At 44.3% G+C, this 13,388-nt stretch overlaps 1 protein-coding gene across 9 annotated transcripts in view; it reads left to right on the top strand.

The window, feature by feature from the left end:
* The first annotated feature begins 3,559 nt into the window (after positions 1–3,559).
* Positions 3,560–13,388, top strand: part of IL1RL1 (interleukin 1 receptor like 1) — a 28,752-nt gene continuing 18,923 nt past the window's right edge. The window contains exons 1-2 of one of the 9 annotated variants that reach the window (XM_067007045.1): positions 3,560–3,699; positions 3,751–3,909. Coding sequence is in view for 2 of the 9 variants with exons in the window: in XM_067007043.1 (XP_066863144.1) it covers positions 3,762–3,909 (148 nt within the window). In the remaining 7 variants the exon portion in view is untranslated. The other 8 variants (XM_067007047.1, XM_067007043.1, XM_067007044.1 and 5 more) reach the window with 8 other exon arrangements.

Genomic DNA, 13,388 nt, shown 5'->3' with positions numbered 1-13,388 from the left:
GTCAGTATTGGATATTTTAATTTTGTAATGTTTTTACAAATTTGATGAGTGAAAATGGTATTTATTGATTTTAATTTGAATTTCTCAATTACTTTTTGATGCATTATATTCTATTGAAGCTTATTGAAAACTCCTATACCCTCGTTTTTGAACTGCCTGTTCATAATGTTTGCCTATCTTAAAAATTAAGTTGTTTTCTTTCCTGTTAGTGATTTATAAAATATACTTGTATAGAATGTATATATTTGAGTGTGTATATATGTATATATACTATATATATAAGTTATATATAAATTTTCAAATATTTTCCCAGCCTTTTGCTTGCTGTCTATTTGTAATATATTCAGATGTAATGAAATTGATTTGATCTCTGCTGTTATGGTTTCTATATGTATTATTATGCTTAGAAAGCCAATATTACTCTCACTTCATAATCAAATAAATATTATATTCTATTTGTTTACAGCTTTAAATTTTTACTGTGTAATCTCTAATCCAGCTGGAATTTAATTCTTTCATCAGTTGAACTTGATTTTTCTGTTGCTTGTAATATATTTTATAATGCTTATATTAAAACATTTACAATGCTTAAATGAATCTAAAATTGTCTTAACACCATTTATTTAGAATCTATTCTTTTCCCCAGATTTGACATGCTGTGGTTTTTTTTATCATCTTATGATAAATTCTTAGGAATATTTAGATCTGTTTCTAGATTTTCCATTCTGTTCTATTAAACTGTCTCCTCCTGTAGCTGTTCCATATTATTTTATTTTGTTTTGTTTTGAATTTGTTTTTCTTTTTTGTTCCATATTATTCCAATTACTGAAACTTAACTGGACAACAGTAGGCCCAAGAGAAAACATGTGGAAGGATAAATCACCCATTCCCTTAACTTTTTACTGCTTTTTAACATTTCAGTGGCTGCTCTCAAACATTCCTGTTAAGTTGAGAAGCCATGCAGACATCAGGTAGAGAGCAGGCTTCACTTTCATAGCATTCAGGTTCAAATCCCAGGTCCCCAGCTGACTAGCAGGTGGCCCAGCAAATACACTCCCTTCTCTGTGGCACAGTTTCCTTACCTTGAGACTGTGGGTAATAATAGTCCTTACCTTATTAGTTTATTATGATGATTATTATTACGGTGGATGGAACCAGTGCCTAGCACAATGAGCATTGCATAAAAAGTTAGTTTTGCTATTTTTATTTCTTTTCAATTTTAATTTTAGAATTATTTAGTCAAAATCCAAAATAATTATGATTTTTATGATTGAGTCTTCTCTAGAAACATCATAGGATTCTCCTTTTACTTGTTTTGTGTCTCTTTTATATCTTTTTGTTGTATGTGTATATATATATATATAAAATATTTATTCATGATTATATATACCTTGCACAATTGTATTCACATACACATTCTTAGAAATAGGGCCGACAGGAAATATGTGAGCATGTTTAAAATGATTATCCTAAGTATTATGGATAATACTCAGATATACTCAAAATTTCTTCACTGAATATTACTCATAAGAGTCAGAAATACATGATTTTTAAATTAGTCTAGCACCGCAATATTCTATTGCTTTGTGCTTCAGACAAAAATGCAGTACCTGTTACATATTATGTGCTATGTAATGCACAAGTATATTGACAAATTGTTTTTTTAAATGTGTTATCAATTAGGGAAGTTTATTTCATGAGAATTGTATAGGACATTGAGAAAACAATTTTAAGCAGATGATTAAAGTGACGTCCTGAAAATGCATGACTGTGGTTTCTGTGAAGTTACCTTCTTTTTCCTCCATAATCCTAATCCTCTTTCCTTCCTAAATCTAAATTTTCTTGGAATGCTTCAGAATATCTGGACTTGATCTCAGAAGATAATCTGAGAACAAGTATTTACAGGATTGGAGAATTTCAGCAAATGATAAACACATTTAAATTTTTACCAACCCCAGATAGAAGCTTCTAGATTTCTAGGTTTTAGAAGACATAGGGCCATGAAAGAAAATGTCGACATTTATTTTAACAGGAGGAATGAATGAGAACAGGACCTACAGTTGGGCCTTTCCTCTTAGGTTCTTACAGAGTTAGAAGGCAGTGGCTGTAACCAAGACACCAGAGAAGAAAGGCCAGCACACAGGGGAGTATGAGACCATAACCTACCCATCAGATGTCCTCTCACACTCTCACCGTGTTAGAAGCTAAAGCATTTGTGTGAGATTCCAGGGAGCAAAGGCTGCTAGAGGAGACATCACATCAAGATGAGAACATTTCTGATCAAGGCAAAAACTGTCTGCCCAAAGCCATGGACTCCCTGCCGGAGCCACAGACCCTGACCTCTGCTCTTCTGAACCCTTGGCTTCCCTCCTGAGACATCTGCTGCCTGTTTGCTGTGTTACTGATACCCACATGTGGGTCATCTCCCTGCCCACAGAGACCTGTCCTCATGAGTCCTCTCAGATGCCCCTGCTGACCAGTATTTCAAGGGCAGCAGGATGAAATGTTGCTTCCTGTGATAAAACACTGTGTGCTTCCTTCTGATACACAGGCAATGATCTGTTGAACATACAGAGTGAGCCTGTAGCAGAGAAGAAACTTTATCTGATTAGACTAGGGAAGGATTGTTTTTAAGAGCAGCGGAACAATCTCTAACATAGGAAGTTGCCTCTGATAAGGGAAACCCAAGAGATACAGTGGAGCAGCTTCCTGACAACACAGATAGCAAAAGGCCTCTTAAGTAGGACTAGAAGTTGTATTTTTTAATGAAAGCCATTTCATGCTAACAAGGACCCCTGACTTCTACCTCCTGTCAATAGATTCACAAGGAAAGTGGTGATAGACACATTATTATCAACTATTAGTAACCTATTGCCGTACAAAAAATGACTAAAATTTGGTAGCCTAAACTATAAACACTTCTTTTTTTTTTTTTTTTTTTTTTGTGGTACGCGGGCCTCTCACTGTTGTGGCCCCTCCCGTTGCGGAGCACAGGCTCCGGACGCGCAGGCTCAGCGGCCATGGCTCACGGGCCCAGCCACTCCGCGGCATGCGGGATCCTCCGGGACCCGGGCACGAACCCGTGTCCCTTGCATCGGCAGGCGGACTCTCAACCACTGCGTCACCAGGGAAGCCCTATAAACACTTCTTATCTCACACATTTTGTTTGATGGTCAGGGATCTGAGAGTGAATTACCTGGGTGGTTCTACTTCAGGGGGGGAAGGATACGAAGCTGTGAGATACTCCAGGTGATGTACACATCGTTAGCTTGGTGCCCCACATTTGAGAACTGTTGGTATACATGGATTTCTTTTTTTCCTTTTCTTTTTTTTTTTTTTTTTTTTTTTTTTTGCGGTACGCGGCCCTCTCACTGTCGCGGCCTCTCCCGTTGCGGAGCACAGGCTCCGGACGCGCAGGCGCAGCGGCCACGGCTCACGGGCCCAGCCGCTCCGGACGCGCAGGCGCAGCGGCCACGGCTCACGGGCGCAGCCGCTCCGGACGCGCAGGCGCAGCGGCCACGGCTCACGGGCGCAGCCGCTCCGGACGCGCAGGCGCAGCGGCCGCGGCTCACGGGCCCAGCCGCTCCGGACGCGCAGGCGCAGCGGCCGCGGCCGCGGCTCACGGGCCCAGCCGCTCCGGACGCGCAGGCTCAGCGGCCGCGGCCACGGCTCACGGGCCCAGCCGCTCCGGACGCGCAGGCGCAGCGGCCGCGGACACGGCTCACGGGCCCAGCCGCTCCGGACGCGCAGGCTCAGCGGCCATGGCTCACGGGCCCAGCCGCTCCGCGGAATGTGGGATCCTCCCGGACCGGGGCACGAACCCGCGTCCCCTGCATCGGCAGGCTGACTCGCAACGGCTGCGCCACCAGGGAAGCCCGACATGGATTTCTTGTGCAAGTTGGAGAAAGGGTGAGTCCCGGGCTGATGCTGAGCGAAACAGAGACGGGACTCCTGGGCACAGAAGCCTGAGGCAGAGACACCTCGAGATCAGGAACACCCCGGAATTAGTGGACCTCATAGGGAGGACTCTGGATTGTTATATGGTTGTGGAAGTGGAAGTGGGTCTGAACTAATTATTCCTACGTCTCCAAGGCGCAAGGAAGCCCAGCTAACTTTTCTGTTTTGGCAGGTCAGTGAGGTTTTTGACATTTAAAAGATGTCCTCTTTTGTCCTCTCCACATGGACAAAACCCACATGCAAACACAAATAAGCTCTTGTACACGTGCGCGCGCGCACATACACACGGCAAACACGCTTCCTCTCTTCCAGCTGCACTGATCTGTTCTCATTTCAGACAAACAAGTTTGGCCAATTTTGATCTTTCCTTTCATGTCATTGAATGGTGAGTTGTCACAGATGTTCTGTACCCTCGTAGAGAAGTATTGCCTTCCATCGGCTCTGGGTCACTTTTGTTTAGGAGAGTCACCTCCAAGGGTTACAGTCATTTTTAGTGGGTGTGGCCTGAGAGCAATTTATACGTGGGGTGCAATGTCAGATCTTCGGGCCTGGAGAGAGATCCTCAAGGGAGCAGGCTGTGTCCCCTCCCAGGCTCACCCAGCCTCTCCCTGCCAGTTGGATGCATCAGCAAGACGCTCTGGGTTCTACATTTTGCAGAGCCCTTGAAGACAGAAGGATAAAGAGGAACTTCCTGAAGCAGCCCATGGCTACTGAGGCCCTCTGTCTTACATCAGATATTCCCTTCTCTATTACAAAACCTCATAGGCCTTGATAGATGCTGGCCTCCCTGCACTTCACGAAATGTCTTGAACAGTCAGTGGAAACATTGAAGATGCTGTTAGTCATCTTGGTAACAGGCAATTATGTAAGGACCAGTGCTGACAAACTCTTTGAAAGGCAGGTTCCACAGCAGAGTTGGGCCAAGTTTCTAAACACTGCCCTGCTGTCTTAATATGTACATCAAGAGATCTAGGTTTAGGGTAGAACCATAATTCAACCATGCCAGAAAGATTTGAAAAATTCCACTCTTGAACAAAGACTACTTTATAGTTTCTTGATAACCTACTCTACTTTTAAAAAATATTCAGATTGTTGCAGATTTCTAATTTAAACTCAAAATATTCAGATTTGTAAAATGTTACATTCCCCTCCCACCCTTTTTGGGGTAAAGCTTAAGTTCCTTGAGATCAGTAATGAGTCTCAAACTTACTTTACATCTCTCGTAACGCCCAACACAACGTTGGATACATCAATAAATATTGCTTGGTTTATTGTTCAAGTGCATTTTCTTTAATTCTCTAGCTGTGGAGAAGAAGTGATAGATGACCCCATGTAAAAGTAGGCTCCATAAAAAGATCCTGTAGTAAATAATTGGATTGTGCTGTATATTTTCATCTTTTATGTACAGTGACCATAGGTAAGGAGAAAAGGAGATTTGGTTCCCTTGGTGAGACTGGGGTCTGGAAGCAAATATGAAAGAAAATAAATTTTGAAGGTTTTTTTAGCACAATTTTGGTGGATTGAGTATATGATAGGACAGAAAGCCACCGGTGTTCATTAATATGGCTGATCCCTTACACAGATTATTCATTTAATATTGATAACCATACCCTTTGCACAAGAGATTTAGAGAGGATGGAGAATTTGACCCAGGCTACACTGTCAGTGAGAGGAAAACCAGCTGTATCTAAAGCTCCTGCTCTTTCTACTGTATTAGAGAGTTCTTTGGCAGCTGACACATCCTGATCATTTGCAAGTCACCAACAGTCTGAAAAAGAAAATCACATAGATGATTAAAGTTGGTTTATTCAAAATTCTAACAGGTGCAAAATGAGTCCACAAATCTGTATTACAACCATCCAAGACAGGCCATCTGGAGACACATGGAAAGAGTCCAGCTATGGAGGCTTTGGATTCTGGTTTTACCTTGTACTGGCTCGTGCCTTGAGTAAGGTAGTTAATCTGCCTCTGTGAGCCTCCGGTAAGCCTCTGAGGAATGGAAGTGTCAGCGTGTGCAAAAGTGTCTGCACACAGAGCCTGGTGTACACTTAACGCACCCAATCGTATCAGATGTTTTCAAAACATTGACGTTGAAGCATCAACAGTAAAACTTCCTACAGAAAAGTGCACTGCTGTTCTTAGAGCTGCAGCTTTTGGAAAGTTATAGCTGCCAACTCACACTGTAAGGGCACTGAGTGACCTGCCACCAAGGTGGAGTCGGGAGGTTTTGCTGAGGAAGTCACCCACGAGGGAGGTAAAATAGAATTAAGAGGAAATGTGACCATCTATGGAGATAATGTTACAGCTGGAAGTGCAGCTTCATCAGAGACCTTTCGAATAGAGAATGTGATGCAAACTGAAGTTGGTCTTTGTTAACAGCACAGCAAATCAGTTTGAGCTTATCAGTAATCTGGTTCCTGTGTCTTAACTGATAAGGTAAATGGGAGTTTTTAAGAGATAGGTGGCTGTTGTATTTAGCACAGAGCTGTTAGAGAAATTGGTTTTTAGAGCTAACAAACTCCTTTGGTAGGAAGTTGAGGAAGACAGAGCTCATCAGACTGATGGTAAGTGTCTTTCCTTGGGGTGTTTTTCAAAAATGCATTTATCTCAAAGGGAGTGGAATTTTAAAACAAAAATGTGGGTTAAACTTAACCATTGCTCTCAATTTTCTGTTTATGAAAAGGGTAGTATTACCCATGGGAAACCCAAGTTATAGACTGATGAAGTCCCGTGAAGTCTTGTTTGTATGATATGGAACTTTGGCCTCGTGTAATGGAAAATAAATGGGGGGGGGGTGGACTTGGGAGGGGGCCTTGCGGTATAAAGTACATACAAAGTGCTCATATGCCAGAATTATTCTTGCTGGAATACACTAAAGTCCAGAAGTGGAATCTACTCAGACAGTGGAGAAGGGAAAAGTGCTGTGGGGCAAAGGGTATGTGGTATGGGGAAGAGAAGTCAGACCCTCAGGGAGAAGGAGGTACAGGATGAAAAAGGAGAGCGCTGGGTATATGAGGAGCAGGGCTGCCGAGGGCCCATCTTTCTGGGGGAGTGGTGGGTAGGGAGGAATAACTGATTTAAGTTCATGCTTGGCATTGGCACCTCCAGTTGACAGCTCCATTTCTTTCCTCTCAGAAGTCTCCCAACAAAGCGTGTAGGGTCAGATGTGGCAGAGCTGACCCCCAAAGCCATACCCCTGGGCGTCAGGGACAGAGAAGTGGGAGGTGTGCTTCCTCTGGCTGCAACAGTTCTCTCTCTCTCTCTCTCTCTCTCTCTTTTTTTTTTTTTTGGCCACCCCATGTGGCATGCGGGATCTTAGTTTCCCAACCAGGGATCGAACCTGCGACCCCTGCAGTGGAAGCATGGCTTCTTAACCACTGGACCGCCAGGGAAGACCCCTTCTTTTTTCTATTTTTGCAGCAGTTCTTGAGGCCAAAAACATTCATGTGTCATTGCCCCCCCAAATCTCAATACGGACCTTGTTATCCCCTTTTTCTGCTAGTCTATGTACAGTATGTGAGAGAAAGCTCTGACTTACACAGAACTGCATTTAATCCCTGCCGGTGACTTACCGATGACTCTAGGTCACTCATCTGACCTCTTTAATTCGTGTATTCTTTACCTATAAAACCAGCCTCTTAGTACTAATACCAAGCTCAGAGGGGGCTTCTAAAGATCAAATGGATGTAAAGTAACAGCACCGCACCTAGCTGTCAGCAAATGCTTAATAATGTCAGCCATCGCTTAATAATGTCAGCCATCGTCATTATTTTTTTTACCTTTCCTGCTCTGGGAACCTTCGTCTCTGTGCCCTGCTGGCAGCCTGCCGTGGCTGCTGATTTGAATTATAGAATCCCCAGCAGGACGCTGGGTTGTCTCTGCTCTTGAACAGGTTATATAGATCAGGACATTGCTCCCTCTATGTTTGAAGATGTGAACTCATAGCTCCAACAGATCTGGGATGTCTTTGGTTTTCAGATTCCTGCTTTTCCAGCAGGAGAACTCTTCATACATGTCCTTCAAAATGTTTGTCCTGTGATCACGAGGGTCCACAGTTCTCTGCTCGCCCCTCCACGCTTCCCAGTTTTCTGTGAATGCAGAGACAGAAAAGTGCAAAGGAGAGGATCTCCAGAGATTTGGGTAACATTGATATCCAAGGGGTATCCAAGGGATACCAATGCCAGCACTGAGGTAGGGGCAAGCTTGGGGTGTTGGGGGAAGAGGAAGGAGAAAAGTGTGGAATGAGGGTGGGGCACAGAGAAGACCCGAATCAGAGAAGTATGAAGGGCAGCAGACCATCGAGGGCCTTTTAGTCCATTACGGAGACTTTGGTTTTCACTGAATAAAAGGAGGGGTTTGAGGAGAGGAGTGGTTAAAAGGATCGTGCTGGTTTCTGCTTTGAAAATAGATTCTAAGGGGGCAAGGGAAGGCCCAAAGAGACTAATTCAGAGGCTATTGCAGTAATCCAGGCAAGAGATGGTGGCAGCCTGGACCACCAGTGAGCGTCATGAGTGGTGGTCACGTGGTTGAGTTCTGAATATACTTGGAAAGTAGACTCAGTGGGACTTGCCGATGGGTAGGATGAGATGTGTTGGTGACAGAGGCATAAAGAAACCACCATGGATTTTGACCTGAGCAGCTGTAAAGATGGAGCTGTCATCAACCAAGGCGACAAGGGCTGTTGGAAGGGCAGATTTTGGTGTGAAGAACAGGAATAAGTCTTGACAGGTTGACGTTGAGACGTCTAGGATACAGGTAAGTGGAGGGTCAAGTCAGCAGGTGCATATCTGAGTCTGAAGCTCAGGGGGATAGTCTGGACGGCAGGTTTAACTCCGAGAGTATAATCCGCATATAGGTGAAGTCTACGACCAGGAAAGTGGATGACATCACATGAGGAATGAGTGTAGACAGAGAAGGAAAGAGATTCAAGGACTGAGCCAGGCAGTGGTGGGGAAAAGAGATGTGAAGTGGTGGCCAGTGGTGGCCCGAAGAAAGACGGGGAGAAACGGTTCCACTGGGACAGAGACTGCTCAGAGCTCAAAGCACGATGAAGGTTAAGGACGCACAGTGGTTTTAGCAGTTACGTAGAGGTAATTGGTGGCATTGACAACAGCAGGATGCCATTACAATCCTAACTGGTTATTAACAGAATTGAAATTTAAAGAAAGAAGCACTGCAGTGTTTCCAAAGTGGGTTCAGATTCTATAAGGTTATTTGCAAAGCAAGCAAACAAACAAAACAAAATGAGAAACAGAAACGAAGAAAGAAAGGATGCTAATAGAAACTTATTTTAACTTATGCTAAATTCTCAGCACTTCCGCAGTGATTTGCACACAGAGATGCAAATTTATCTGTTTGGGAAAGCTGAATATCTCTCCCCAGGGAAGGTTTCCAGTGAAAATAAGCAGTTGCTCTTTTGTAACCTCAGGATCTATCTATATACTTTCACTCTTGAAGATCTCATCTAGTCTGGTGGGTTTAATTTTATCTATATACACTGACATATTCCAAATTTATATATATCTGGATCATATATCTCTAGCCCAAATGTGTCTCCTGAGCTTCAGAAGCAAACAGCCCACTGGTGACTTGACATCTCCAGTTGTATGTCTAAGAGATATGCCAAGCTGAATATGTCCCCAACTGCTTGACTCTCCTTCCAAAACCTGTTCCACGGCCAGTCCCCCATCTCAGTAAATAGCAACTCCCTATGCCCAGTTGCTCAGGCAAAAGTCTTGAAGTCGTCTTTGCCCACTGTCTTTCTCTCCTACCCTATATCTTGTTCATCAAGAAATTCTGTCAGCAAACCTCAAAGTACAGCCAAAATCCAACCTTGTCTCACAACCTACACTTCCACAGCCCGGTGCAAGCCCCCATCTCTCTCATCCGGGCCATCACAAAGCCTCCTAACTTGCTTTCTTCCTCATCCCTTGCCCTCCTGAAGGCTATTCTCAGCACCCAGAGCCTTCTTGCTGAAGGCCACGTCAGGTCCTGCCATTCCTCGGCTTGTGCCCTGCTGTGGTTCCCGTCTCACTGAGCAAGAACCAAAGTTTGCTTAAGCTGTCTCACGAGGCCCTGTGGGATTTGGTCACCGGACCTCTCCTACCTGCTCTTACTTCCCTGCCGTCTGTCTCCACTCGAGTCACAGGGCTCCTTCGTGCTCCTCAGACGCACCAGGCGTGCTTCTGCCTGGGCTGTACTTGAACTGTTTATCAAATGCCACCTTCCTAGTTGGCCTTCCAGGTCACCCTCCCTAAAACTGCACACTTCTCCAGTCCTCCTGACTTCCCGCCTCTGCTTTCTTTTTCTCCCTGAATGTATCACCATGGAAAACCTTTTATAAATACTTTTACTTATTTATATAAATATTGTCCTCCTTCTCCACTAGGCTGAAAATTCCACATGGGCAGGTATTTCTGTCTTCCTTTGTTCTGCGTGGTATTTGGGGTTATGAGATTGTTTAGAACTAGATAGAGGTGTTGGTTGTACAACAGTCAGTGTACAGAATGTCACTGAATTGTCACTTTAAAATGATTCATTTTTGTTATGTGAATTTAACATCCACACACAAAAATTATTCAGCAGCAAAAAAAGAAAAGAAAATTGAATAGTCAGGCTAAGTCTTATTGAGAAGGTGCTGTAGGAGCAACGACTTGAGGAGGTGAGAAAGTTATCCTGGTAGGTAATTGGAAGGAGGCGTTCAGACAGAAGGAGAGTGAGTACAGAGTACTGGCTGTACATTCAAGGAGCACCCAGGAGCCAGGATTGGAAAGGAGGACCCAGGTGGCCTCCGATAATGTGGGCGCCATAGTTGCTGTAAGGGTGCTGGCATTTCCTCTGGGTGAAGTGGAGGCGCATATGATTTGACTTAGGTTTTTTTTTTTTTTTTTTTTTTTTGCGGTATGCGGGCCTCTCACTGCTGTGGCCTCTCCCGTTGCGGAGCACAGGCTCCGGACGCGCAGGCCCAGCGGCCATGGCTCACGGGCTTAGTTGCTCCGCGGCATGTGGGATCTTCCCGGACCAGGGCACGAACCCGTGTCCCCTGCATCGTCAGGCGGATTCTCAACCACTGCGCCACCAGGGAAGCCCCTTGACTTAGGTTTTAACAGGATCTCTGGAGCCTCTGTATCAGGAATAGTCTGAAAAGGGGCACTTGTGGAAGCAGAGAGAACAGTTCGAAGCTATTTTGAAAATCCAGATGAGAGATAATGGTGGCTCAGATGAGGAGGTGACTGTGGAGGTGGGGCCGGGGGGATGGGGGGATGTCACTGTAGGTAGGATGTACTTTGAAGATGAAACTATTAGGATGTCCTGACACATGAGGAAGAGGAGAGCCAATCATACATGGAGAGTTTTGGCCTGAGCAGCCCTCAAGGGGGAAGATGGAGTTGCCATCACTGAGACAAGGAAGATTGTGGGAGAAGTTTTTCTTAGGGGCGAGGGAGCAGAGGAGGGTTGGAGGGTTATATCTCCAGTTTAGTGCTGGAGATATAAAGTCTCTGTTAATTCCAATTCGTCCTTGAATATATACCAGTTGCTTCTAGTTTTTGAAGGGGAGAATTGGCTGAGGCCAAAAGAAGCATGGAGGGAAGGAGATAAATGCTGAGTGTCCCAAGAGTTTGGAGTGTGGCAAAGAAGCAGCAAAGAGATAAAAGTGTAACCAAAGGAGACACAGTGGGTAGACTGCGCCCAGAGCCTTTTTTGGAGATTCAGGGCAGACCACCTAACACTACACAGGATCTGCCCCCATCTGTCACAGGCTTTATGCACTTTTCATCAGGAAAGACAGAAGGAAAATGGTGTCTAAAATGCTCCCTAATGAAATGAGGGGAAAAAATGCATTTGCTTACCGTCAGAATTATTGAGTCTGAACCTGACGCACTTAAATTCACGAAAGTTTAATAGGGGAAATATTTCCTCGATTTCACATGTTTACAGTAAGACCAGGCTAACGACGACCAAGCTCTGCAGTATATTGACATCAGATCTCCATTTAGCTATGACACCAGCCAAAACAAATGAATAAGCCTCACAGGATATCTTCCAAGTTACGAAATACTTGGGTGCCATGTTGCGAATGCAGCTAGATGTTCCTCTGGCAAATAAAGGTTTTGTTTCTGTTTGTTAGTGGAAATGCCAGAGAATTAGATTATATGTGGGGACATGCAAGATTTCAAAACTGTAACCCCAAAACCAGAAAAAAATTTATGGCCAAATTAGGTTAGATTAATTTTGAAAATGAACAGTAATTTTGAGGAGTCTTAAAACGACGATATCTGCCAATGAAACCAGCAGGCACTGGAAGATTTCTGCTTAACTTGGCAGAATTCGTGGCTGCTCAACATCTTGGATTTAGTTATTTATTAGAAGCCCTTGTCTTGCTAAGTTATTATAAACTATTATACTTTTACACTGGATGGTGTCATAGTGGTTAGAAGCCAGAATTGTCTGGTTCTTTACAGAAAAGAGGCTTAAAGGAAATTAGAGCTGCTTATTTTGTTTAATCTCCCAGTCACAATCATAAGAAGGAAAGCTTTACCACTCTAATCTCTCTCTCTGTTTTTAGTTGATATTAGGGGGGAAAAAAAGCCTTGTCTTTGAGGTTCAGCAAGTCTGGTTTCAAACCCAGCCACAACTGGGTGAGCTTGCTCAAATTATTTAACCAGTCTCGTCCTTGGGTTTTTATCTTAATCTGTAAACTTTGAATGATGCTGATTATAAGTACCATGCAGTATTTTACTTTGAGTGAAGGGACTTCATTGTTGAATAATGGACTGAGTTAAAACAATAGCTTGACTTTATTAAATACTTCTGCAAGATGTCATGAACATGATATTAAAACTCTAACTGAAACCTTATTTAAAACTAAGAAATCGGGCTTCCCTGGTGGCGCAGTGGTTGAGAATCCGCCTGCTGATGCAGGGGACACGGGTTCGTGCCCTGGTCCGGGAAGATCCCACATGCCGCGGAGCGGCTGGGCCCGTGAGCCATGGCCGCTGAGCCTGAGCGTCCGGAGCCTGTGCTCCACAACGGGAGAGGCCACAACAGTGAGGCCCGCATACCACACACACACAAAAAAAAACCTAAGAAATCAAGGTAACTATGGCCTCATCTAAATGAATAAATGTCTAGATTTAATTTAAAAATTTTAAGATGGGGCTTCCCTGGTGGCGCAGTGGTTGAGAGTCCGCCTGCCGATGCAGGGGACACGGGTTCGTGCCCCGGTCTGGGAAGATCCCACGTGCCGTGGAGCGGCTGGGCCCGTGAGCCGTGGCCGCTGAGCCCGCGCGTCTGGAGCCTGTGCTCCGCAACGGGAGAGGCCACAGCAGTGAGAGGCCCGCGTACCGCAAAAAAAAAAAAAAAGATGTTTTAGGTTATAAAATATAAGTTCGTATTCAAGTGTAAGAATGTTCAAGTTGGTATGATTTTAT

Source organism: Kogia breviceps, chromosome 11, assembly GCF_026419965.1.
Source record: "Kogia breviceps isolate mKogBre1 chromosome 11, mKogBre1 haplotype 1, whole genome shotgun sequence".
Taxonomy (NCBI): Eukaryota; Metazoa; Chordata; class Mammalia; order Artiodactyla; family Physeteridae; genus Kogia; species Kogia breviceps.
Note: the sequence above shows the minus strand (reverse complement) of the source record. Positions and strands in the feature narration are given on the sequence as shown.